This window comes from Daucus carota, chromosome 8, assembly GCF_001625215.2.
Source record: "Daucus carota subsp. sativus chromosome 8, DH1 v3.0, whole genome shotgun sequence".
Classification (NCBI taxonomy): domain Eukaryota; kingdom Viridiplantae; phylum Streptophyta; class Magnoliopsida; order Apiales; family Apiaceae; genus Daucus; species Daucus carota.
In genome coordinates, this window is record NC_030388.2 from 26,323,868 (window position 1) to 26,351,565 (window position 27,698).

The following is a 27,698-nucleotide window of genomic DNA, read 5'->3' on the forward strand; positions in this document are numbered from 1 at the left end:
ACTAGTTGAGAAAATAAGTAACGTAGCTTATACTTTGTTTCATTCATTTGCAACTTGTATTTAAGCTCACACGTACTACAAAATTCTAGTGAATTCTTTTATTGGCTGGGTAACCATTCTCACCCGCGGTTTTTACCTTTTTACGGGGTTTTCCGCGTCACCAAAATTGCTTGTGTTCTCGTCTCTTATTTTCTTTTCGATATTTTTCATTCGATCTTTTAAGTATTCATACATAAAAACACATACTCCATTGTTATAGAAATTAAATAGGCTTGGCTTTTAACCCTGCAAATTTTGGTAAAAACAGAAATCTGGAAATAGGTGTTGCCACAATTACTTTAGCATCACCATTGTGAATAGATTGTTCACCTCTTGAATATCCCATTTCTTTTCACCAGGGGTGAATAAATCAAATACTTTAACTACAGCTGATCGGTTAGTATTTGTACTATCCACTTTAAAATCAGCTTTCCCTCTTAGCCATGCATCCTCAAAAACTCTAATTTCCTTCCCATCCCCAAGAACTCATCTAAGCCCCTGTTTCAAAACCTCAATGGCTTGCCATAATCCAGACCAGATATGGCTCCCCACGCGTTGCTTCAGAAAGAGAACTGATTTGGAAAAAATCTGGCCTTATAGATACGTGCAACTTATAATTCTGTCGGATTAAAAAATATCCATTTTACCTTCTTCCATAAATACAGGTTTTAAATAATTTTGTGTTAGTGGCACCAAATCCAGGGGCGGATGCACAGTAGCTTGAGTGGGTGGACAGGACCCCACTCAGTTTGGACTTAACACCCTCAAAGAAAATTAAAAACTCACAATTCATTGCATTTTTAAAAACCAAACTCAAAACTAATTGTTAACATAGAAATAATTTAACAAACAAAAGATGTTTTTTCCTAATAGAAGAAACTCACCGTAATTAAAGCTTTAATGACAATGTTCTATGCCTGACCGGTGACTCACGGTTATATATTTTGTTAAGTATTATCATATGCATTTTATATAAGGAACCCACTGAAATATATTCCTGGATCCGCCACTGACCAAATCTATATCTCCGGATTTGAGCGATTACAGTGCTGCTTTTCCCGCACTTCATAAACACTTCACACTCCACCCCTGAATTCTTTCCCAAATTCGATCTCCAAGAAATTTAAAAATCGATTTCAAGCAATGTATACTCCTGAAACGAGAAATCAGCTAATAACTCGTTATTCTGCTCATCTGAGAGAATACAGAGTCACCAGCTTCTACCTCCATATCTTTCTCCCTCACCCCCTCATCAAAAAGCTTCAAAAAATAATCCTTTACTATCTGACACATCGATCTCCTCATGACCGTCACCAACTCCCCATCGTTGTGTTTCAGCTTCATAACGTGATCTAATTCCTTCATTGTTGTTGCATAAGCGTGAAAGTGTTAATTTTACGGATAATTTCAGTTTTAGCTATTTTTGTTTTTGTTCATTGCTTACTGTCAACATTGTAAAAGCAATGGTGGAGGAAGCTTTTGAGAGAGAAAACTCAAACATTGTATATACAGCTAAGAATGTTTTGTTACAAGTTGTGTCAATCTGTACAAGCGAAAGACATTTTATACTAGTCACTAGCTTCTAACTTTGGGCGGGAAAAGTTGTTACATCCACCCACTACTAGTCTAACTAATTAATCATTACTTAATAACTTAATTATTCAAGTAATATTCCCTACACCCCCCCCTCAAGTTAGAGGGTGAGGAACTCACACCTAACTTGCCAAGTATAGCATGATGCTGTAGACCAGTGAGGGGTTTGGTAAAGACATCTGCGAGCTGGAGCTTGGAAGGAACATAGCTCAGAGAAATTAAGCCAGAACTGAGCTTTTCCCGAACAAAATGGCAGTCAATGTCTATATGCTTCGTTCTCTCGTGATATACAGGATTTTTAGCAATATAAATTGCTACCTGATCATCACATTTAACAGGTATAGGAAGTATGTCTGAAACAGTGAGTTCAGATAACAATCTGGAAAGCCAAGCTAATTCTGCAGTGATACGCCTGAGAGATCTGTACTCAGCTTCAGCTGAGGACAAGGAAACTGTGTGCTTTCTTTGATTTCCAGGAGACAATACTGTTACCAACCATGATCACAAAGCCACTTACAGATTTCCTGGTGTGGGAGCAAGCTGCCCAGTCAGCATCACAATAACCTTGAATAGAGTAGGAAGGTGAATTGCTAAAAAATAATCCTTGTGCAGGATTGTTTTTAAGATATCTCAGAACATGTAGAGCAGCATTCCAGTGAGGTTCTCGTGGATCACTCATGAACTGACTAAGGTGCTGTACTGGAAAACTAAGATCAAATCTGGTATTGGTGAGAAAATTTAGTTTACCAACTAATTTCCTGTATTCACCAGGGTCATCTAAAGGAACACCTTCCCCATGAAGAATCTTAGCATTAAGGTCTAATGGGGCTATAACAGGTGTAGAATCTGGAGTATCATATTCAACTAGCAATTCTTGAGTGAATTTCTTCTGTGATAGAATAATGCCATCAGGTACTGATGTGAATTCAATACCAAGAAAGTAATGTAGAGATCCCAGATCTTTGATTTTGAAGGTGGAATCAAGAAACTGTTTGACAGTAGTAATCTCAGACATATCATTTCCAACCAACAAAATATCATCAACATAGACAGCCAGAAAGACCACAGAAGTACCATTTTTCTTATAGAACAGAGAGTAATCATTCTTGGAAGTGGCATAACCTTTTGAAAGCAGTGTAGAATGTAGTTTAGCATGCCATTCCCTAGATGCTTGTCTCAAACCATAGAGAGATTTTAAGAGTTTGCAGACCAAATTGGGATGAGAAAGATTAAGGCCAGGTGGTGGTTTCATATAGATATCTTCATGTAAATCACCATGAAGGAAAGCGTTATTCACATCAAGCTGAGACATATGCCAGCCTTTTTTAACAGCCACAGCAACTAATGTTCTGATTGTAGTCATTTTAACTACTGGAGAGAATGTTTCAGTGAAATCTATGCCTTGCTTTTGAGTAAACCCTTTAACAACCAATCGTGCTTTATATCTCTCAATGGAGCCATCAGCATGTTGCTTGACTTTGAAAACCCATCTACAAGATATAGCCTTTTTCTTAGGAGGGAGAGGTACCAAATCCCAGGTTTTGTTAGCTTCTAATGTTGAGAATTCAGCAGCAATAGCTTGTCTCCATTCAGGAAACTGGATTGCCTCTTCATAAGAAATTGGATCAGATGGAGGAAGTTTAATATCAGGTATGACAGAACAGCAAGTAGAATCTTCTGACTGATGGATAGAAGGTGTGCAGAGTGAAGTGAGAGTACAGGCACAAGTAATATTCCCACATTGAGATTCTGTATAAGGATGAACATAGTCATTAAGGTAAGAAGGGAGTTTGGTATGTCTCTCAGATTTTCTGAGAACAGGTTCAAGATGAGGAGATGGTGTTTCAGCAGTGGTGGAATCATGTGGATTCTAGGAAGAATCCTGAGAATTCTGTGAAGAAGCCTGTGGAGAATGCAATGAATTTTGTGGAGAATTCATTGAATTCTGGGGAGAAGGAGAATTTTGTGTAGAAATGGGCTGTGATGATGCTGATTCAGGAACAGATGTAGGAATACAATGAGGTGAAGGAATGGACACAAGTGGAAAGATATTCTCATGAAAAGAGGCATCTCTTGAAATTATAATGGCATTTGTTTCTAAATTGAGAAATTTGTAGGCCTTTTTCCCATATGGATATCCCAGAAATATACAAGGAGAAGCCCTTGGTGAAAACTTGTTTCTGTGTACAGCTAATGTAGATACAAAACTTAGACAACCAAAAGGTCTAAGATGAAGATAAGATGGTTTCTTATCAAACAAAACTTCATAAGGAGAACAACCATGAAGAACTGTAGAGGGAAATCTATTAATCAAATAAGTTGCTGTCAAGACACAATCACCCCAGAATTGAATGGGGAGATTGGACTGAAATAGAAGAGCCCTGGAAGTCTCTAACAAGTGTTTGTGTTTACGTTCCACAACTCCATTTTGTTGTGGAGTGTAGACACAAGAAGTTTGGTGTATAAAGCCTTTTTCCAGAAAATAAGCAGAAGAAGTAGGTGAAGAACCTAATTCTAAGGCATTGTCACTTCTAACTGTTTGAACTACAGTAGAGAACTGAGTCTCAACCATTGCAATGAAGTATTTGAGAAAGGTGAAGGCATTACTTTTACTGCTTAATAAGTAAGTCCAAGTTACTCTAGAAAAATCATCTACAATGGTGAGAAAGTATTTATACTTGTTGTATGTAGCAACAAAATAGGGTCCCCATATATCAATGTGTATAAGCTCAAAGCATTTAGTAGAATGAATTGAACTATGAGGAAATGGAAGTCTGTGCTTTCTAGCTTTAGCACAAATAGTACAGGATTCAAGAGATTGTTTATCAAGATTATTACACAAGGAAAGTGTCTTCAATTTATACAAAGGCAAGTGTCCTAACCTTGAATGCCAAACTGAAACAGAAACACTATTACAAGCAATAGAAGAATTATTAACACTGGGAAGAGATGATGTCTCCAAGGAAGAAGGAGCATCATGATGGAAAAGGTATAAGCCCTTCTGAAGATTACCAAGTACCAGAGGCATCTTCAGAGAAGAGCCCTGCAAGAAACAATTAGAATGAGAAAAGCTAATTGTGCATTGCAGTTGTGCAGCCAATCTTGGTACAGATAGAAGATTAAGTTTGAAATCAGGCACATAAAGAACATTGTGCAAGATGATGTCATGTGTGATAGGAACAGAACCAACATGAGTGATAAAGATGTTATGACCAGTAGGTAGTGAAACATTAATGGATTTAGGCAGAAGAGTGAGATTAGAAAATAAAGACTTATGAGCACACATATGATCACTAGCTCCACTGTCAATTATCCAAGTAATGTAATTAGTAGTAGTGAAGCAGGCAGTATGAATGGAGTTACCAGCAAAGTTTGCAGCAGAAGGAGGTTGTTCTGAAGTCTGAGCAGTGTTGAGCAAATTCATTAGTTGAGAGTAAACTTCAGGTGACAGAGTGCCAGATGTGCCAACAGATCCTGAATTGCTATTAGTGCTGAGAGATGAATGTGAAGCAACAGAAGATGGAGAAGGACTCCTGTCAGAAACTTCTGCCTGAGCTGCAAACCTTTTGCCTTTGGTGAACTTAAAATCAGCTGAAAAACCATGTAGTTTGTAACATTTGTCAATGAGATGTCCTGGTTTCTTGCAATAGTTGCACTGAAGATTAGACTTCCTGGAGTCAGCACCAGGCCTTTTAGCAGAAGAAGGATAAGAGCCTGAAGTGCCAGAGTGAACAGCCAGAGAAGCAGCTTCTGTCATGAAATTAGATCCAGAATGAATCTCTCTCTGAGCTTCTTCTTGAAGCAAGATGTTATATGTCTGACTCAGGTTAGGAAGAGGAGATTTCATCAAGATTGAGCTTCTCATAATGGTGTAAGTGTCATTCAATCCCATTAGGAACTGAATGACTTTCTGATCATGATGATGCTTAGAGATATGGCTAGCTGCACCACAAGAACAAACAGGTGCCAATCGGAGAGATTCCAGATCATCCCAAAGCACCTTGAGTTTGGTAAAGTAATCTGCAATAGTGTCATTGCCTTGAGAGAGTTCATTGATTGACTTGTGTAGACCAAACAACTGAGCACCATTACCAACAGCATAACGTTCCTCTAATTCAGCCCACATCTGATGTGCAGTGGTGCAATAGATGACACTACGACCAATAGATTTGGAAAGAGCACCAAGAATCCAAGAAATAACCATGTCATTACACCTAGACCAGCTAGTAAAAGAAGGAGATGAAGGATCTGGTCGAGGTAGGGTTCCAGTGACAAAACCTAACTTATTTCTTGCAGATAGAGCAATTGTCATGGACCGTTTCCAATTACTGTAACCAGTTCCATCAAAGACATCACTAACAAGCTTCATACCAGGACTATCAGAATTTTGCAAGAACAGAGGATTATCATGTTGAGAGTTTGTGAGAGGTTCGTATTGGAACGAATCGTGAATAGTGTGTGAATCGGAACCACTAGCCATTGGAGAATCAGTAGATTCTAACGAATAAGCAACTAATAAGCAGAGAAATGTAAATGTTGGAGCAGAGATTGCAATTAGGGTTTACAATCAGAGATGTGAAATACCGAACGATGGAGAGATGGATTGAGCGAGAGAGAGATTACCAGAAGAGATAATCGAAGAGAGATTACCGTCAGAGTGACGGAGAGAAGCGGAGGAGATGACGGAGATCACGTTTCCATGCTCTGATACCATGTCAACATTGTAAAAGCAATGGAGGAGGAAGCTTTTGAGAGAGAAAACTCAAACATTGTATATACAGCTAAGAATGTTTTGTTACAAGTTGTGTCAATCTGTACAAGCAAAAGACATTTTATACTAGTCACTAGCTTCTAACTTTGGGCGGGAAAAGTTGTTACATCCACCCACTACTAGTCTAACTAATTAATCATTACTTAATAACTTAATTATTCAAGTAATATTCCCTACACTTACATTTGCTGAATAATGAGTATAGAAAGAAATTGATATTATTTAAATGCGATGTTGGGTGTTGCATCAAATGATGTATAAATATTTTTGGTTCAAAGCGTAGATCAACATATATTTTACCTGCATGAAAATTATTAACAAATAAATTTAAGTCGGGAAAATTGTTCAAAATTCATTAAAATCCGATGATATTTAAATGCTATGGAATTTTTTGGACTTCATAAAATGATTGAGTTTGTTAGATTGTTCAATGTATTTTAAGATTTTTGAATCCCACCGAAATCAATGAGATTTTTAAGCATTGTGTATATATCCTAAAAACTCTCATCAACTCTACAACATTTTATCTATAATCCGCATAAAACCAAAATTAGATAAAATCCAGTAAAGTCCATAAAATCTCAGCCGAATACATCCTCTTAGAGCATCTCTAATAAGATTTGATTATAATCGTCGGCTAAATTGGACAGTAAGTCATTGTGTAAAATAAACTGAACTCGTAAGACATTGTGCTTTTGGCTATATTGGTCAGTTATAATTTAAAAATAGTATATTACTCATATTTTAGATTGTTATAATTAGAATATATCGGTCCAATATAATAATAAATGATGTATAATTTTTATACAAATTTTCTAGAGACTTGCAGAGGTTCGACAAATATAATCATACATACGAGGTTGACTAAAACTATAGATAAGAGGTGAGAATAGTTGGTGTGTGATATTTTAAAGACAGTAACTATATTTTTTCACATTAGTATAACAATTCACTATTTTAGTTAAAATTTTATAATGATTGGAGTTGCTATTAGATAAGTTTGTTAATTTTAGACGTGTAATTTAAAATGTATTGACCATTTAATTTCATATTTTAGTTTTCTCAAAAATATTATTTTATAAATTTTTTTCATATTTAACCTTTTTTATAAATGTAAAATTTTAAAAATAAATCATATAATTATGCGAGTCAATAAAACTTAAATTATGTGTTCAAGTCATCCATTTTATCTACTTTGAAATTAACCATTTTATCTTTGAAATGGAGAGAGCATGTACTGGTTGTTAGCTCTCGTGCTTCTTGCCAAAATATTTGTTAGGAAGTTACCCGCTGGTTGACTCAAAGAACATTATCCGTAGAATTTAAAGAGGTTTATACCCGTAAACTACGAAGCAAATATTATGCGTGCAGAATTTCCAACATGAGTAAATTCTGTGGAGACTTAGAACAAGTCTGCGACGACGTTACTAAACTATACGTAGCTTCTGAAATATATGCATTTTTATTAAACTTTTATAGTAGATTCCCTCCTTTTTCTGAATCTGTTGAGTGTATATTTTGTTAAAACAATAGTCAAGTGAATGCATAGTTGCGCAATTGAGCATGAAAAAAGGATGACATACAAGGCATTATATATATATATATATATATATATATATATATATATATATATAAATGAAAATGTCAAAAGAGAATTATCATTTATTTGCTTGACAAGATTTCTTTAATCACCACAAGGGAAAAAAAGAGAAAAATAACACCTAAACATCATTTTATTATAAAAAATGGGAAAGTATAACGAAAAATCTTTTAAAATGTGAGGAAAGTACCACGCACGAACCTCTCATCAATAAAATAATAACTTTCAAGTCTATATCACAACAGACGAAAAGATATAACATTTTTTAAATTAAAAAATGTGAGGAAAGTATCAAGTAAGAACCTCCCACCAATAAAATAACTAATGATTCCTGTGGAACATACCAAGAAACTTCACAAACGAACAATTTGTATTTCGTTTATACTTCTCTCACCTCATCTTGTAAAAGTATCCAATTCCACAGTTTTATATAAACAACTTTTTCGCTATTTTAAGCTTTAACACTTTAAAGATAATAAAAAGTTGAGACGAATATATGCTGCAATGCTGGGTGACACCAGATATGGATTTTACACGTATTTCCATATCGATAACAATCGAATATCTCTTTCTTTCCCCGAGAAATAACAATCGAGTAGCTTAACAACAAAGGAAATTTGTTAATTACTTCACTAACAATTAATTAAATTCCCACGTCTCGTACTCATAATCGATGACGCATACAGACGCGGTACAGATTACGTGTTAGCATTTCATCACTTAATTAAATAATTAATTTTACATGGATGCGAAGTTTCTCAGAAATAAACCTTGCTTCGGTTTCTGTTTCGATTTAATTTGAAGCTTCACCGCTATATATGTAACGTTACGAATCGTAATATCAACCAATAAGCTCAAACAAAAAACTGAATATCATTCGTTCTGATAATTAAAGTTATTATTTGTCTGATAGTCTCCATTGATTCTTCAATTTCTTCCAAGTTCTAACGCTTTGTGTTTGTTCTGTTCTCTGTAAAACAAATAAACAAGCATCTTTTTTTTTTTTTTTTTTTACTGCGAGTTTAGTAAAATGTCTGCTATACTTGATTTAAATCTTGGCTGCATGGACTCGATAATGCAGCTCAAGTCCATCACTAACCTTAGTAGAAAAAGATGGCACTTGGCTTTTGCAGCTATCTACTCTTCAAGAGCCTTTTCTCATCTCAAAAGATCATCGAAATCTCGTAGATATGATCCAGTTCCGAAGGAAAATAGTGCTGTGGATATTTTTCCACTGTCTTTTGGTAATGTGAGCCAGTCTAGCCTCAAGCGATTGGTCAAGGATAAGGACCTGGAGCACCTGGAGAGTCTCGGTGGTGTAGAGGGCTTGGTTTCCGCTCTTGAAACAGATATGGAGAATGGTATTCATGCAGATTCTGATGATATTTCGCGAAGACAGGAGGCCTTTGGGGTTAATACGTATCCCAGGATGCCTGCGAAGAGTTTCTTTAGCTTTGTTGTGGAAGCATTGAAAGATCCAACCATTCTCATTCTCCTAGTGTGTGCTGCGCTTTCTCTTGGTTTTGGAATGAAAGAAGATGGACCGAAAGAGGGGTGGTACGACGGTGGGAGTATATTTGTTGCAGTTTTTCTAGTGATATCAGTCTCTGCAATTAGTAATTTCAGGCAGAGCAGACAATTTGACAAGTTGTCGAAGGTCAGCAATAATATTCAGGTGGAGGTTGTTAGGAAAGGCAGGCGTCAACAGATTTCAGTCTTTGATATTGTCGTGGGAGATGTCGTTTGCTTGAAGATTGGTGATCAAGTGCCTGCAGATGGACTTTTTGTCGAGGGTCATTCTCTACAGATTGACGAAGCAAGCATGACAGGGGAAAGTGATCATGTGGAAGTTAATCTTGACAAAAATCCTTTTCTCATTTCGGGTACGAAAGTGGCTGATGGATATGCAAAGTTCGTGGTCACTTCTGTTGGCATGAATACAACATGGGGAGAGATGATGAGTTCAATTAGTCAGGATTCTAGTGAAGAAACGCCCCTCCAAGCCCGGCTCAACAAACTCACCTCATCAATAGGTAAGATTGGTTTAGCAGTAGCTTTTCTAGTACTTCTAGTCTTGTTGATAAGGTTTTTTACTGGGAATACTAAAGACGATGATGGAAAGACTGAGTTCAACGGAAGCAAGACTAAGGCTGATGACGTGATTAATGGTGTTGTGGGGATAATTGCTGCTGCAGTCACCATTGTAGTGGTCGCGATACCTGAAGGATTGCCCTTGGCAGTCACCCTTACACTTGCTTACTCCATGAAAAGAATGATGGCTGATCAGGCTATGGTGAGGAAGTTATCTGCTTGCGAGACTATGGGCTCTGCCACAACTATTTGTACTGATAAAACAGGTACTCTCACAATGAACCAAATGAAGGTAACTAAGTTTTTCCTTGGACATGACTCTATGGGAGACAGGAGTTTTACTTCTATTGCTTCTGGCATCATTGAATTGTTTTACCAAGGAGTTGGTTTAAACACAACTGGGAGTGTGTACAAGCCTAATGCAGGATCCGAGTTGGAGTTTTCAGGTAGTCCTACTGAAAAGGCAATTCTTTCCTGGGCAGTCATGGAATTAAATATGGATATGGAGGAACTGAAAAGGAGTACAAAACTTATACATGTGGAAGCATTCAACTCAGAGAAGAAGAGAAGTGGAATTCTAATGAAGAAAAGTGGAGACAACACTATGCATGTGCATTGGAAAGGAGCTGCAGAGATGATAATAGCAATGTGTACACACTATTATGATTCACTTGGAAATATTAAAGTGATAGATGATACTCAAAGGGAGAAATTTGATCTACTTGTTCAAGGAATGGCTGCAAGTAGTCTCCGGTGCATAGCATTTGCACATACACAAGTTTCTGAACATGAATGGTCTCACGGGAATGGCAAACTAAAAGAAAACAGCTTGACCCTCTTGGGTCTAGTTGGTATAAAGGATCCGTGTCGACCTGGTGTGTGGAAAGCTGTCCAAGATTGTCAACATGCTGGCGTGCATGTAAAGATGATTACCGGAGACAACGTTTTCACTGCCAAAGCAATAGCCACTGAATGCGGGATACTGAAGATTGACCAGGACATGGATGGAGCAGTGGTTGAGGGTGTGGAATTTAGGAACTACACCCAAGAGGAGCGAATGGAGAAAGTTGATAAAATTTGTGTGATGGCAAGATCGTCACCTTTTGACAAGCTTTTAATGGTGCAATGCCTCAAACAGAAGGGCCATGTAGTTGCAGTAACGGGAGATGGGACAAATGATGCACCTGCACTTAAGGAAGCCGATATTGGTCTTTCAATGGGAATCCAGGGCACTGAAGTCGCAAAGGAGAGCTCAGACATCGTTATATTGGATGATAATTTTGCCTCTGTGGCAACTGTTTTGAGATGGGGAAGATGTGTTTACAACAACATCCAGAAATTTATTCAGTTCCAGTTAACAGTAAATGTGGCTGCTCTTGTAATCAACTTTGTGGCAGCTATATCATCTGGAGAAGTTCCATTAACAGCAGTCCAGTTACTTTGGGTGAATCTCATTATGGACACGTTGGGCGCTCTGGCGCTTGCTACTGAACAACCAACCAAGGAGCTTATGGACAAGCGCCCTGTGGGTCGTACAGAGCCTCTTATATCGAATATAATGTGGAGGAACCTCATAGCTCAAGCCTTGTATCAGATTGTAGTACTCTTGACATTGCAATTTGGAGGGGAAAAGATTTTCAATGTGAACGAAAAGGTAAAGGACACTTTGATTTTCAACACCTTTGTGCTTTGTCAAGTATTCAACGAGTTCAATGCAAGGAAGCTAGAAAAGAAGAATGTTTTCGAGGGGATACACAAGAACAAGCTGTTTCTAGGAATTATTGGGATCACAATTGTTCTCCAAGTTGTGATGGTAGAATTTCTAAAGAAGTTTGCAGATACAGAGAGATTGAACTGGGGGCAATGGGGAGCATGTATTGGTATAGCTATTCTATCTTGGCCTATCGGCTTCCTGGTAAAGTATATACCTGTCCCAGAAAAACCGTTCTTCAGCTTTCTGAAGGGAAGAACTTGAAGGACATCTTCATGGAAAACATATTAAGATCTTGTTGAAGTTTGTTAAAGCTTGCTGTATATATTTATTTTTTAAATAAATTCCTTCGAGTCTTCTCTTAATTAGGATTTAGTATATCCATATTCTGTAATTTACTTGCTGATATGAAACTTTTTTTGCAATTACTTGGCAGCTCTAGAAACTCTTTATAATCAGTCTGACAGTACAAATTTTGATTTTCTTAAGCAATTAATTACTTGGAAGCAATTAATTTTTACTTGAACAAATTTGGCATGTTTGATTAACTTTCAATGTTTAGCAGGAAGCCAGGAACCATCAAATAGCTCAAAGGACATGCATGAAGCATGAAATTATGATGTGTATAAAATATAGTATAAGGTTTTTAATGTCATCATTTGTGCAGATTCCAGTACTGCAGTTACTTTGTTTTTATGCCTACAGAGTTGGAAAAAATTATAATTATAGCACATTGGTAACATTTTACAAAAGCAAGAGATTAGAGCTAGATGAAGATTGAAGATATAGAGTGGAACCTGAACAAGCGTCCAGTTTCCGAGTCACCTGAAAGATAGTTCTGCATTATAGGACCACTATGTTGTTGAAGTGAGGTGCAGTGTCCATAGAACAACTATTTGAGTACATATATGTGTGTTCCGTAGGAGCCATTATCAGCTTCATAAAGTTGCAGAATCTGATGAACATCTGCAGAAGATAATATGATATATTAAAATTTACTAGATTATCTAGTAAATCCTCATAACTTCTCTTTTAATTTCACAAAAATATGAAACCAATCCAAACAAAACGTACTGAGTGTATCCACTCGTAGAATGGGGTATTATAGTTTGGCATCTGTGGCCAGTGGCCACTGTTTTAAGATGGAAATGATGTGTTTACAACAACATCCAGAAATTTATTCAGTTCCAGTTGACTATAGTTGACTAGTTGTGGCAGCTCTTGTTATCAACTTCGTGCCAGACCGGAAGCTATATCATTAGGAGAGGACATTGTCGGAAGGACATGTATGAAACACGACATTATGCAGTGTGGAAGAAACAGTAAGAAGTTTGTAAGATCACCATCTCGACTCACTCAGATGCATATTCCATGTTGTTATGCCTTCAATGTTTATATATACAAAAAACTCCAGCAGATAGAAAATTGGTAGCACTCTCCGGCTTACAAACATATATGAAACAACACTATGTCATCTGTATGACACGGGGCAAATCTCTTCTAAATTATCATTACTCTGGCATTCATATTTATGCTAGAGTAGAGTACCTTTCTTGGCTGGAATGCTGGAGTGAAGTTTTATGATACATGATTCTAAACAAAACATACAAAGTATATCCGCTTAGCTTACAGCCTTACACACTTACCAGCAGTTCTAGAGCAGAGGGATTGTTTATGTTAACTCGTGACACTCACTTTAATCAGGTTTCATAGAACTATGTTTCAGAAATTTGTATGGTGTATATGTATGCTATAGAGTGTTTATACAGCCATCAATTTTCCCGTCGTTGGATCATTGATCCAATGGCTGGGATTAAAAATTCTAATTCCACTATCAGAACAAAATTTTAGCCAAACTTCCTTGTAGCAAAATTTTTGTGCTGGTAGGGGGAGCATATTTTTAATTCCAGCCTTTGGATCCCAACACATATTATTTTACCAATGGATGTTTTAGTTTGCATTATAGAGTATTTTAAACATACACTCAACAATTCAGTATCTTCATGTTCTGTACTTTAATATATATAGTCCTCCATAGCAAATTACATGGCAGCTGTGGAGTACAGTAATAAAAAGAGACTCTTATTACATATAATGTTTTCAGTCATACAAATAAAATTAGTTCTTCTGAATACAATTTCACTCAGTTTCCAAAGAGACTCACACTCTCATAGTGTTTTCAGCTTAAGCTAAACAACAGTCACCTGGTTGAGAACTGGCATAGCAACTTAAGCCTTTGTGCTCCTCCAGGCTTTGTAAGTAGATCAATAGGCAATTAGCACCAAAAAAAAAAAAAGTAGATCAATAGGCTGATTATATGCAGAAACATAGAGAGATTTATGATAAAATCGAATCTATGGATCATTAACGAATCGAGGATCGCAAACGATGATTCGATTGATGACGAAGAAAGAATTTAGTTCAATTATCTAAGACAGAAAAAGAATTTTTATCGATTGATGATAAAAAGAATTTTTATCGGTTGAGGACCAATTCTATAAAAAGATGTCTTAGTCAATTTAATAAAAGATGTCTTAATGAAAAGAAAAGAGAAAATTAAGATAGAGTAATTAAGAGTGCACTATAAATAATTATAATAATAACCTCATTAGTATGATCTCATTATAGTTGTTATGATCATTCGGCACATAACCCAAATTGAAAAACGATCCAGAAATGAAACGTACCTGGGGAATTAGTTGGATGAGAGCAGAGGAAAGTTCCCTCGTATGAAAACTGATGAGGTAGTGTGGATATCTTACTTATATGCAGGAGTGGTTTTGGATTGGTTGAGTTAGCAAAGCTGCTGCTTTGTCTTTCAGCTTCAGGAAGTTCTGTAAAATTAGCACACGAAAACACACATATTTTATGGGTGAAAGAGCACATATTCACACTCTCCGACATAATTTCATTTCTTTATAACATATAAATATACAATAGATAACCATTCATTGTTTTTTACGAAAATATATATGTATAGTTAAAATTGGTCTGAAAACCTAAGAGCAGTTCTTTTATTTTGAAATCAAGAAAATCAGTTAATTGGACTTTATTATTATTTTTTTGACAAAAATATGGTTTATAGTCTTATAAATGAGTATTAAACCCAGCACCTGGGACGAAAGAGGATAAACTTTTAACCACTGAGTTATCCAACCGTACTCGATTGGACTTTATTATTAGTTACTTCGAATTGATGATTAAATCACTTGAACGGGGAGATGTATTCAATTGATATTTCTTAAGAAAAACTCTTATGTTCATGAAAGTACCGTAATCAATTGAAATTTTAAAAAAAATATATTGAAATTTTGAGATTTTTATTTAAATTATAGAATTCAATGATATTTAATTAGGCTTTTAAATTATACTTAAAAATCCAATGATACTCAATTGGAATTATATAAAATTTATTAAATCTAATGATATTCAAACACTGATGAATTTTCTTGAACTTCATAAGGTAATGGATTTTGGGGATTGTTCAACGTTTTTTTGTGGTTCTTCAGATCTTGAAGCGTTGTTTCTACATCCTCTAATATATGTATCTAGCACTACAAGAAAAACGGCTATTTTTAACTGTTTTTTTGATTAGAAGCTATTTTCGACCGTTTTTGGTTGAAAATAAACGGTTGTAAATAATATATTCAACTGTATTTGGTCAGAAAAAAGCCGGTCGAAAAAGCCGCCTGCATAAATCAAATTATAAAATTTATAAAATATTTATGATTAATTATATCCTCTTATACCTAATCTTTACCCGTCCTCAGCCTCTTCTGAATTAGATTTACGTGGGGAAAAAAAATTCAGTTTTATGAATTTTGATACAACATAAACGCGTTATACTTGCTTAAACTTTTGAGATATAAACGAGTAATAAATCATTTTAAATTTGATTTAGCAAAATTTTAAGCAAACTCAAACTACTTGACCCAGTTGAATGTAATTTATGCATTGCGAAATTGAGATTTTCATAATATCTATCAAAATTAATTTTATTTATTCGAAAGGTAAAGTTAGTAGAGTTTATGCGGAGTCAATTCAAGATCAGCATTTTTGAGCTTTTACTTTTGTTTTTTTTCATAACTTTTGACTTTTGTTAATATTATTCAAAATCAGTTATATTATTAACATAATATTACCCTACATTTGAGGTGCTATTACCATCTTTTTAGCCTATTTTTCTTAGATATCGTGCAATGGTGCATAAATATTTTCTTTGTGTATCAATTCAAGGTATAATGTCAAAAGATAAAATTATAAAGAATTTACAATATAGAAATTGTATAAGCATAACGAGAGTCGTTGCTTGAGATAAGCACCAACAATCATATATGATCAGAAAAGCCTGCTACAGCCTACATATATCAAAAGTCAAAGGAACTCCTATATTAAATAACCAAAGGGATGTGAATAAACTCAATAACTGCATGGCCACCTTATGATAATAAAATTCAACTATCTGGATGAAAAAGTAACGATTACTTAACTTAAAAGCTTACTCGTTTTGTAGTATTATTTAATTCTTTAATGTGTAACACAAGAATACGTACGCGCACACATATCCGAAAGAAAGTTCTTAGAAGCCAGTACAGTAAACTTCAGATCTATATATATGGATATGGATCATGAAACATTAGTAATTGTAAACTTAATTTCGTAAGCTTTTACAGAAACTTGTTCTTCAGTTCTCATCCTTCAATTTCTTACATCGATTCGAGTTTTTGTCGATTCCGCAACTAAACACATAGCTCCTGCAAGTATCAATTAAGATGTCTGCTATAATTGATTTGAATCATCGTTGCATGGACTCTCTGCAGCAACTCAAGTCCATCAGTCCTCTCAGCAGAAAAAGATGGAACTTGGCTTTTGCAACTATATACTCTTCAAGAGCCTTCTCTCATGCTAACAACACATCGAAACCTCATCATAATTACGTGAAAATAGCGCGCCAAGATCACGTTCTTGATGTTTCTTCAGCTTCTTTTCCAAAGGCCAACCAGACAAGTCTTGGGCGATTGGTAAAGGATAAAGATCTGGACCACCTAGAGAGTCTTGGTGGTGTAGATGGTTTAGTTGCAGCTCTTAAAACAGATGTGGAGCATGGTATAGATGCAGATTCTGATGATATTACACGACGCCAGGAAGCTTTTGGGATTAATACGTATCCTAGGATGCCTGCCAAGACTTTCTTTAGCTTTGTTGTTGAAGCATTTAAGGATCCAACTATTCTCATTCTCCTTGTCTGTGCTGCTCTTTCTCTTGGTTTTGGAATGAAAGAAGATGGACCTAAAGAAGGATGGTACGACGGGGGAAGTATATTTGTAGCCGTTTTTCTAGTGATATCTGTCTCTGCAATTAGTAATTTCAGGCAGAGCAGACAATTCGACAAGTTGTCTAAGGTCAGCAACAATATTCAAGTGGAGGTTGTTAGGAAAGGGAGGCGTCAGCAGATTTCTGTCTTTGATATCGTCGTGGGAGATGTGGTTTGCTTGAAGATTGGTGATCAAGTGCCTGCAGATGGACTTTTTGTAGAGGGTCATTCTCTACAGATTGATGAAGCAAGCATGACAGGGGAAAGTGATCATGTCGAAGTTAATCTTGACAAAAATCCGTTTCTCATTTCGGGTACTAAAGTGGCTGATGGATATGCAAAGTTTGTGGTCACTTCTGTTGGCATGAATACAACATGGGGAGAGATGATGAGTTCAATTAGTCAGGATTCGAGTGAAGAAACGCCCCTCCAAGCCCGGCTCAACAAACTCACCTCATCAATAGGTAAGATTGGTTTAGCAGTAGCTTTTCTAGTACTTGTAGTCTTGTTGATTAGGTTTTTTACTGGGAATACTAAAGACGATGATGGAAAGACTGAATTCAACGGAAGCAAGACCAAGGCAGACGATGTGATTAATGGTGTTGTGGGGATAATTGCTGCTGCAGTCACCATTGTAGTCGTGGCGATACCTGAGGGATTGCCCTTGGCAGTCACCCTTACACTTGCTTACTCCATGAAAAGAATGATGGCTGATCAGGCTATGGTGAGGAAGTTGTCTGCTTGCGAGACCATGGGCTCTGCCACAACTATTTGTACTGATAAAACAGGTACTCTCACAATGAACCAAATGAAGGTAACTAAGTTTTGCCTTGGAAAAGAATCTGTGAAAGATATCAGTTATAATACTATTGCGGCTAGTATTGTTGAGCTCTTCCACCAAGGAGTTGGTTTAAACACAACTGGCAGTGTTTACAAAGCCAATTTAGCATCGGAGTTGGAGTTCTCAGGTAGTCCTACTGAAAAGGCAATTCTTTCTTGGGCTGTCTTAGAGCTAAATATGGATATGGAGGAACTGAAACGGAGCTATAAACTTCTACATGTGGAAGCTTTCAATTCGGAGAAGAAGAGAAGTGGAATTCTCATGAGAAAAAATGGGGACAACACTATGCATGTACATTGGAAAGGAGCTGCAGAGATGATAATAGCAATGTGTACTCACTATTATGACTCACTTGGAAACATGAAAGTTATAGATGATACTGAAAGGGAGGAAATTAATCAACTTGTTCAAGGTATGGCTGCTAGTAGTCTGCGGTGCATAGCATTTGCACATACACAAGTCTCCGAAGATGAATATGATGAGGGGAAGGCAAAACTAAAAGACAGCAGCTTGACCCTATTGGGTCTAGTTGGTTTAAAGGATCCATGCCGACCTGGTGTGAGGAAAGCTGTCCAAGATTGTCAACATGCTGGTGTGAATGTTAAGATGATCACAGGAGACAATGTCTTTACTGCAAAAGCAATAGCCACCGAGTGTGGGATACTAAGGCACGACCAGGACATGGACGGAGCAGTGGTTGAGGGTGTGGAATTCAGGAACTACACCCAAGAGGAGCGAATGGAGAAAGTTGATAAAATTTGTGTGATGGCAAGATCGTCGCCTTTTGACAAGCTTTTAATGGTACAATGCCTCAAACAGAAGGGACATGTCGTTGCAGTTACTGGCGATGGAACAAATGATGCTCCTGCACTAAAAGAAGCTGATATTGGTCTCTCTATGGGGATCCAGGGTACAGAGGTCGCCAAAGAGAGCTCAGATATAGTTATATTGGATGATAATTTCGCATCTGTGGCAACTGTTTTGAGATGGGGAAGATGTGTTTACAACAACATCCAGAAATTCATTCAGTTTCAGCTTACGGTGAATGTGGCAGCTCTTGTAATCAACTTTGTGGCAGCTATATCATCTGGAGAAGTTCCATTAACAGCAGTCCAGTTACTTTGGGTGAATCTAATCATGGACACGTTGGGAGCTCTTGCGCTTGCTACTGAACAGCCAACCAAAGAGCTTATGGACAAGCGGCCTGTGGGTCGTACAGAGCCACTCATATCAAATATAATGTGGAGGAACCTGATAGCTCAAGCCTTTTACCAGATTGTAGTTCTCTTGACATTGCAATTTGGAGGGGAAAAGATTTTCAATGTGAACGAAAAGGTAAAAGACACTTTGATTTTCAACACCTTTGTGCTTTGTCAAGTATTCAACGAGTTCAATGCAAGGAAGCTAGAAAAGAAGAACGTTTTCGAGGGGATACACAAGAATAAGCTGTTTCTAGGAATTATCGGGATCACAATCGTTCTCCAAGTTGTGATGGTAGAATTTCTAAAGAAGTTTGCAGATACAGAGAGACTGAACTGGGGACAATGGGGAGCATGTATCGGTATAGCTATTCTATCTTGGCCTATCGGTTTCCTGGTAAAGTACATACCTGTTTCAGAGAAACCGTTCTTCAGCTTTCTGAAGGGAAGAACTTGAAGGACGTCTGCATAGATAACATATCAAGATCTTAGAGTCATTATAAGTCGCTGTGTATTATTAATTGTTCTATTAAATTCTTTCAATTTTCTACCCTAGAATTCTTTACATTCATATTTGTACAAAAACTATATACATTTATAAAATCTTATTTTGCAATTATATGACAGCCCTGAACAGTAGACACTATCTGAAATTAGTTCTGAGAGGACATGTTCTAATCTTCCTATGGTTTGGGCATTTCTGCAATGTAATTTTTTGTAAACAACTGATTTCCACCTACAAAACAATTCCTGATTCCTGAACTTACAATGTTTAGAAGAAACCATACAAGGGATTCAGCAGTAGAAAGGATCAAACCTTTTCCTTATTTTTCATAGACCTAGTACCATAGTCTTTCAATATTTTATCGTTTCAGTTCGAGGCTGCATTAGCCAAGCGGGAATGAAGGGTATTGAAATGGAATCCAACAAGTGTGGAAGGAATGATTTACTCATCAAATGGGAATGTGATTCCCATTCGATACCACAAAATGACTAATCCAAACACCCGACACATGGGCGCTTGAGGTTCCGGTTTCTTTTAACCAGCCTCATTAAACATGAATCAAACGCCCTTTTTGTGTTTTCAGTATATCTACTTATGCAACTATGACCTTTGTCCCAGTTCTTCAACATACAATATCACTCAGTTTCCAAGATCACCATAACACTCACCGTACACTCTAAAACTACAAGTAATTTTGTATGCTCTGCTTCAATAGTCGATTGAAAAATAGATAGTGAATTGGTAGCATGTGATAATTTTAATTGCAAAAGCAATATATTAAATAGCGATAATTAGTAGATTGTAAAGCAGGTTCAGTGTCCATAGATCATGTTCTTATATCGATATCACAATATGTAGTGCTCGTGTAATACTATAATTCGCTGTTAATGTAAATATACCTCTTTGGGAGATCCATGATCAGGAGCTGCAGAACCTCAGAGTAAAGAACATCTGCACAAGGAAATACGACACGTTATATAATACTCCCTTTGGTTCGATATGCCTTACAAATTAGTCTTTTTTGCAATATTTTTGGATGAACAAGAGTCGAACCCAAATCTCTCTGGCAGAACCCGGGTCTATCGGGACAACGGAGTAGATACCTTAATTTCTTAATGTTGATTTTCAATTTTAATATACCAGTTCTTTGCATTTTGTTTTGAAATGTCCACTTCAATATTTTTCATTTAAAAATTTATTAAATATATAAAATTTTATTTTTTTTATTTATTCACACTTAATGTATGAGATTTCTGCAAACAGTTAGCAAATTTTTAAAAGTTTCGAGAATTTAGGAATATTATAAATCAGAAAATGATCCTTTGTTTTACACTTTTAATTTTTGAGCACAATTAGGTATCCAAATTTTTTATCCAAAACGATTTCCAAATCACCCAACTCTTTAATCCAAAAAAATTCTCAAATCGGGTGATGCGTCGATATGAGATCCAATGCAGGTTATCTTTGTCTGGATCCAACAATGCACAACATTCACATTCTTTTTAGCTTTCTTTGAGAATTAACCCCACTAGAAAATTCTTACAACAGTAAAGAAAATATTATTTCCAGAGCAACAATTTTGTTTCCAGAGCAAATTCAATTGTCTCCCCCTTTGCATCCACATAAATCATACAACTTCAGTACAAATTTCTGCAAATTGCTCTAAAAAACTGCTCTAGATATAACATTTTCCAAAGTAAATTAAAACTCTATACTCTCATAATGTGAAGGAATTCTCAAAACATCATCTCTATGGCCCATAATTAGAATTGAACTTTGTTCGCGGCATAAACCTTGCACAAATAATTATACACACTAAATGGAGGCAAGGTAATATTCCATCTCCCGGAGGTTTGCTATGACTAATTCTGAAGTGATGAGAGAGAACTCGTTTTGCCGATTCCGGCAAATGGAATCAAATTACATTTCGACGAATTTCATTCCTTTAAACTGGAACAGGTTCTGGCACTTTTCCAGTTTCACTGAGAGACAAACTATCATAGTAGTCCACCAACACTTTCCAACCCCCGGGGCACATGAAACCATCTGGAGGGCTCTCCTTATTCTTAGCAAGAGTTCGCATCTGTACAATTTAGGCAAATACTCTTAAGTTACCATTTGTGAATATAAGGATGAATTTAAAATATAACAGAACTCGGAAAGAACTTGGGAGGTGATGCAAGGTCTGACTTGTTGACTGTCTAAGTATTTTTTTTATGCAATTACGTCAATTGTATTAAATATTCTTCCTATTGTTAATACCTTGGTGCCGGAAATGAAGATAAAGTCTTCTGCCCTTGATGGATCAAAGAATGCCATTTTACCCTGAGTTTTATCGTATGCTGCCACCTGCAGTAGACACAACTCAAATATTCAGTATCTTAAAAATTTTGCATTAGCCCCTTAAACCAGTAACATATGTCTGTTTGGATATATGAGCTTTTTAAAATTAAAAATTTGTTGGATGGTAATAATATGGATAAGTTATTCTTTTGGCGAGGATTAGGTACCTTAAATGGAAGGATGTTTAGCCGCTCCAGGCCTGGAGCCATGCTCAAAACCTTCTTCCCATGGTCAGCATCATACAGATCTCTTTTCTCCAGTGGATGGCCCATGCCAGCAGGGTCACGACCAACAATGTAGAAGTTAGCACCTGCATTGATTCGAGCTTTTGCATGCCACTGCACCTCAGTCGGACCAGCATAATGCATGGGGGAAGGGAATATGGAAACAACAGTGTTCTCTGGATCAAGCACACCATCTTCGAGCACCTGGCAAACAGAAACAGGTGAGCAATATTAGGCAGGGGTGCATCAAAGACTCAAAGTAGATAGCAGATTCGGGATACCAAAGCAAAGGTATGTTTCATATGTGGTATTGATATGGCAGTCCTCTGATAATCTGACTGTTCCCTTTAATAATTATAAACATCAGAACTATACATTTCCAACAACAGAGAGGTTCATAAGTTCATACACGAGATAGAGATCTCTGCTACAAAAATTTACTTGAAAAGGGAAAAGAACATAGTGTGGTCACTGACTTGCATCCAGGGCAATGAGCTTACCAAAGACGCATTTCACATTTGTTAACAATTTGCATTGGCTATTCTACGTAGTTCCATTCTTGTACAATATAGAAAAATTGGGGACCGGAATCATATATTTAAAAATACTTAATACGGCTTAGTACACAAACCTTCTCGTGTTGCCTCATTCGCCATGTAAGAGGAACATCATCTGCCTTTGTGTAGCCTCCCAATGGATGAAGCAACAAGACTGGATTTTTGTAGCCCATATCAAGAAGCCTACGACGTGTGTCAGTCATCAGCAAAGCATGACCATTGTGCACGGGATTCCTCAGCTGGAAGGCAAACACGGCATCAGCATTCCTTCTAGTGAATTCTTCGCGGAGTTCAGCAGGGGATAGACGGAAACGATCTAGACCATCATGGTACTTGATTGGTTCTATAACCTCTAAGTCACCTCCAAGCAGCCAGTTCCCAGAGTTCTTTATGGCTTCCTCAACATAGGGCAGACCAGGGGCAGTTGTACCCCAAGTTCTTGCTATTCTTTCTTCTTTGTTATGCTTGTAAATCTCAATACTATAATGACAAAATGTACAACAACCATATGTAAGGAATTTGTACCGCAGTATACAATGAGCACAGAAGAACATATGTGAATGAACCACAGACGAAAATTTTTAAGTCCAACTGAATGGATAAATGTGATTAGGTTTTGTACCAATATTACATATACTTACTTTTTATAGGATAAACCAACTGCTCTTGTAATAACATATTTGCTGGCATTAACCAAAAGAGGTACTACTTAAAGTCATCTTAGTGATATTTTCAATGAAGCTCAAAAGAGAATAAAGTCTAATGATTTAGCATAGCAGATGGTGACATGTCGATATGGAGTACATCTCTAGATGAGTATCTATAAAAATTTGTAAGCTTGACTAAGTTCAGGGACCAATCAACCATATAGTTAAGAGTTCTACTACTCTTGCTAAAAAAGTTGAACATAGATGAAAATAATCCTTTACACATTGATAAAGTCTCAAGACCTTAGAGTCCAACAAAAAATGGGCTGGCATGATTGTTCATATAAATCACAACTGAAATGTCAATGTTAAATACGGTCCATGAGCTTCTGATTAAGTCGAAAAAATGATTATGCAGGTCTCGAGACCTTATGGTCCAACAGAAACAAGACTGGCGTGATTATTTACGTAGGCTGTGACTGAAATAGTGAAATGTCAACATAAAAAAGGGTCTATTTTGTTGTCGGGCTTCATAACTAAAAAACTGTTTTCGATTTTTTCATTTTTTAAAAAAAAAACAGTTTTCAGAAAACTGATAAGGTGTTTGGCCATGTTTTGAAAATAGTTCGTTGAAAATATGTAACTGACAACAGCTTTTTAGAGACAAAAAACAGAAAACATGAAATGTTGTATCTAAAATCAGAAAACCGGAAACAATGTCAATCAACACATTACTTCTTCTAACACACCTAAGTTTGAACTTCTAAGTCAAAAATATTCCATGGATACCCACACACCTCCCTGCAATCCACTCATTTCCAACTAAATAATCTACCAATATCATCATTCCAGAACCCTAACATATATAGAATTCAAAAACTGCAGGTCTGCAGCTCATACAAATATCATCTAATATTGTAAATTCAGAAAGTTCAAACACAAACACAATTTCCATATTCTTTATCTTCAATACAAAAGCCAAGAAAAGATCAGTTAAAAGTTCAGCTACCCTATGGATAAATACATTTTCGTTAATAGTTTTCAATTTATTTATTTAAAAATACATTCTTTGTTTATTATGAGAGAAAAAAAAATCAAAAAAAAATCACCAATATATCATTTGCACAAAATCCATTTTATTAAAATCCTGTAAACATTTCAGCGTTGCATTGATGATAAAACAACAAATATAAACATTAAAAATAATAATAATAACTTACTTGTTTAAAATAGCAATCGGGTTACCACCCGAATCAAGAAGCCCAACAGAACCCGACCCGGCAATCAAATTCTTCTGAGCATCATCCACAGCAAGAACAATAGGCAAAGACATATTAACCAGCGACCCATCATCCAATCTGATGGAATTAAAATGAAGAGTTTGGAGGAACTCGGATTCTCTCATGAACCCTTTTAATGGGCTGGCCCAACCTTCACTCAGCACATGAACCCACTCCACATCCACCTTGGACAGCTTTATCTGGGGCAAATTACCCACTTGGGCCTTCTTCAAATCTCGTTCTGATTCTTTTACGATCAGCTCGACCAGCTTGCCGCCGTCCGGGTCGATCAACCCGGATGAGATTCGGGTCGTGGGTCGGGTTTTTTTGAGGGAGGGCAGTTTGAGAGAGGTGGTGAAATGGGCTTTCTGGGTTTTGGGGAAGGAGTGGATTTGGGGTTGGGTTTTGAAGAAGAAACCAGACATGGATGCCATTGATGATGGTTTTGTTTGGTTTGTGTGTAATAAGTGTTTCTTTAGTTTGTATGCAGAGATGGGTGTTATGTTTGTAGCCTATATATACGAGTAGTAGAGAGGAAGAAGGGTAATTATGGAAATGAAATTTTATGTTATTATTATGGGTTTTTCTAATGTGTGTCCAAGGGCGGGCACACAATATACACAAAATTTTATGAATTTGGTGGATTTTGATTGGGTGGATTGATGTAAATGTAGGGGGGTCATCCATAATTATGATTACATGACCAATAAGAATGCACCAAACTCATAGATGTTAGCGTTTATTGTGTGCCCATGGGCATGCCATAGAAATACCGATATTATTGTTTCTTGTTTCAATAAATATACGAGATTGTGAGATTTCAAATTCCGTATAGTTTCTTATTTTAAATTAAAAAATGTTAGATTAGATATTTTAAGAAAAAGAATCACAAAATCTAGTTGATAATATATAATTAGTTATTTTCTATATATACATAAACCACTCAATTAAAATCGACGACCAGTTTATTACATTATTGCAAAAATAAATTGAAATAGAATATGAGATCTATAACATCTATAATATCTATCTATATTAATAATAAAAAGGAGCGTATGTTTAACTCTCCATATGTCAAGAAGGGCCATTTTTTTGATTAAATGACGAATTGTATGTGCATGGATTCCTTGAAAAAATGGTAGAGCCCGTACTTTATGATAAAAATATTCCCTGTATATGTCGTGGGGCATGACCGCATGACCACTTTAAGTGTAGTATTCTATAATTGTACTGGTGTTGGGAGGATGAACCTGGACACCCATTACAAACTTCCTATTTTCCCTCATGACCTAATTATCCAACTTAAAAAAAAAAAAAAATACTCCGCCGGAATACTTTGACATTTTGGATTTTGTACAGGACTAATGTTTTTTTAAAGATATTGTTATTCGACTTCAAAAAAATATATATATATTGTTATTCGTGATTCCGCTCTGTAATTGATTTTTACCTCATATTTTGTTTCTGTTTTCGATAGATCTGTATCTTATATTTGATTTTATATAATATTTTGTTTAAGGTAAACAAAATACAATTACTTCAGACTTATATTTGTTTAATATCAAGATGTCATACGTGAAAAATTCAAGCACACTAGCATATATGTATATAAACATGTGGTTATATTCTTGACGAAATCAAATTTTACAGTGATATAATAAAGAATATCTCTAATTCTATTCTATACTCAAATGATAAATTGATTGATATCAAAATTATTTAATAAAAATTATCTCTCATTTATAATTGTCTTCTGATATATAAGGAACAAACATTTTTTTGAAGCCCTCCAAACGGTCCAACAGTTTCACATAATTTTATAAATAAAGCAAATTCATCTTCATTTTTCACCTTTTTCACTTTATATCTTTATACCATCTCCAATCATTACTTCATTTTATAAATATAGTAAGAGCAAGTCCAAGAGTGTCTTAGTGAGTGCCTTAAAAAAATAATAAAATATGATGTCCTAGTAGTTTAGAACATCACTTTTATACATTCACTCCAACAAGAAGCCTTATCCACAAGCCCTATTATTAAAATAATAATATATTTAAATCATTATTGGAGGGAAATGAAAAGGAGGGGAAGAAAGAGATGAAAGGAAACTAATTTTTTATTCATTGACATGGTTTAGGACATGCCTAGTGATGCCTCATTTATAAGGCACTTGTGAGATGTCCTAGTGTTTTAAGGCATCACTAGGACACTCTTGGACCAATATTTTTAATCAAGTGTCTTATATTATGACTTAGGACACTAAATAGGGCAGCTGTTGGACTTACTCTAACTTTTGCTTTATCTTCGTAGTTCAACTTCATATATAGAGGAGGATAGTAAATGATTTTATATATAAAAATAAAGTAATGAATGATTAGAGATTGATTACTCCATTTATAAAATTAAAAGTGAAGAAATATAAAATTTGAAGTTACGATTGGAATGCCCTAATTCCATCAGATCAACGGACTACAGAATACAAAAAAAAAATTGTAATTGGGCAAGACTCGAAAGATAAAGCTAATTTATGACCGGACAAGAACGACGTTAATCAGCGGTACGAAACGTGAATAATATGTAAAAATCGTAAGGAGGATAATTGATGAATAAAATAGTAGATGGCGGCCTTAGAAATGACTTCCCAGAATCTTCGTTGAGTTGAAAGTCAGAGATGCACCAACGACCCATGTCTTCATACGTGGAATTTTCATTTAAAGTCGTTGAACCTTCTTTTAATCATCGTCGTGTGCATGTGGGCAGCAACATACTCCTATAATCCATGTTTTATACTGCTTTTCAAAACGAACTTTGCTCTTTCTTCCCGTTCAACTTAACCATATTGATTTAAGGATGACACATATTAGTAATTGATTATGATTAATTAAGAAAATTAGAATTGTATAGTCTTTTTACTACACAAAACAAGTTTTTTTAAGTTGGACTTTAAGTGCCATCGGGATAAATGTTTTAAAATAGTCAAAGA

General features: G+C 36.0%; 3 protein-coding genes and 1 long non-coding RNA gene across 4 annotated transcripts; 2 read left to right on the forward strand and 2 right to left on the reverse strand.

Annotated features, from left to right (window-relative positions):
* Positions 1 to 8,856: 8,856 nt before the first annotated feature.
* Positions 8,857 to 12,170, forward strand: LOC108199629 (putative calcium-transporting ATPase 13, plasma membrane-type). The gene has a single exon (XM_017367536.2). It carries the CDS (start codon positions 9,034 to 9,036, stop codon positions 12,067 to 12,069), a length of 3,036 nt encoding a protein of 1,011 aa, XP_017223025.2. The 5' UTR covers positions 8,857 to 9,033; the 3' UTR covers positions 12,070 to 12,170.
* Positions 12,171 to 12,407: 237 nt separating this feature from the next.
* On the reverse strand, positions 12,408 to 14,634 carry LOC135148352 (uncharacterized). Its single transcript, XR_010286460.1, has 4 exons — positions 14,493 to 14,634; positions 14,010 to 14,056; positions 12,603 to 12,771; positions 12,408 to 12,504 (listed from the first exon to the last, which is right to left on the reverse strand). It is a non-coding gene; the product is annotated as an uncharacterized LOC135148352 (long non-coding RNA).
* Positions 14,635 to 16,404: 1,770 nt separating this feature from the next.
* LOC108199630 (putative calcium-transporting ATPase 13, plasma membrane-type) lies at positions 16,405 to 19,783 on the forward strand. Its single transcript, XM_064083526.1, has one exon. It carries the CDS (start codon positions 16,578 to 16,580, stop codon positions 19,614 to 19,616), a length of 3,039 nt encoding a protein of 1,012 aa, XP_063939596.1. The 5' UTR covers positions 16,405 to 16,577; the 3' UTR covers positions 19,617 to 19,783.
* A 1,578-nt stretch (positions 19,784 to 21,361) lies between these two features.
* On the reverse strand, positions 21,362 to 25,213 carry LOC108200072 (ATP-sulfurylase 3, chloroplastic). The gene is made up of 5 exons (XM_017368132.2): positions 24,656 to 25,213; positions 22,863 to 23,268; positions 22,175 to 22,435; positions 21,927 to 22,013; positions 21,362 to 21,747 (listed from the first exon to the last, which is right to left on the reverse strand). Exons 1-5 carry the CDS (start codon positions 25,147 to 25,149, stop codon positions 21,610 to 21,612), a joined length of 1,386 nt encoding a protein of 461 aa, XP_017223621.1. The 5' UTR covers positions 25,150 to 25,213; the 3' UTR covers positions 21,362 to 21,609.
* Positions 25,214 to 27,698: the final 2,485 nt, after the last annotated feature.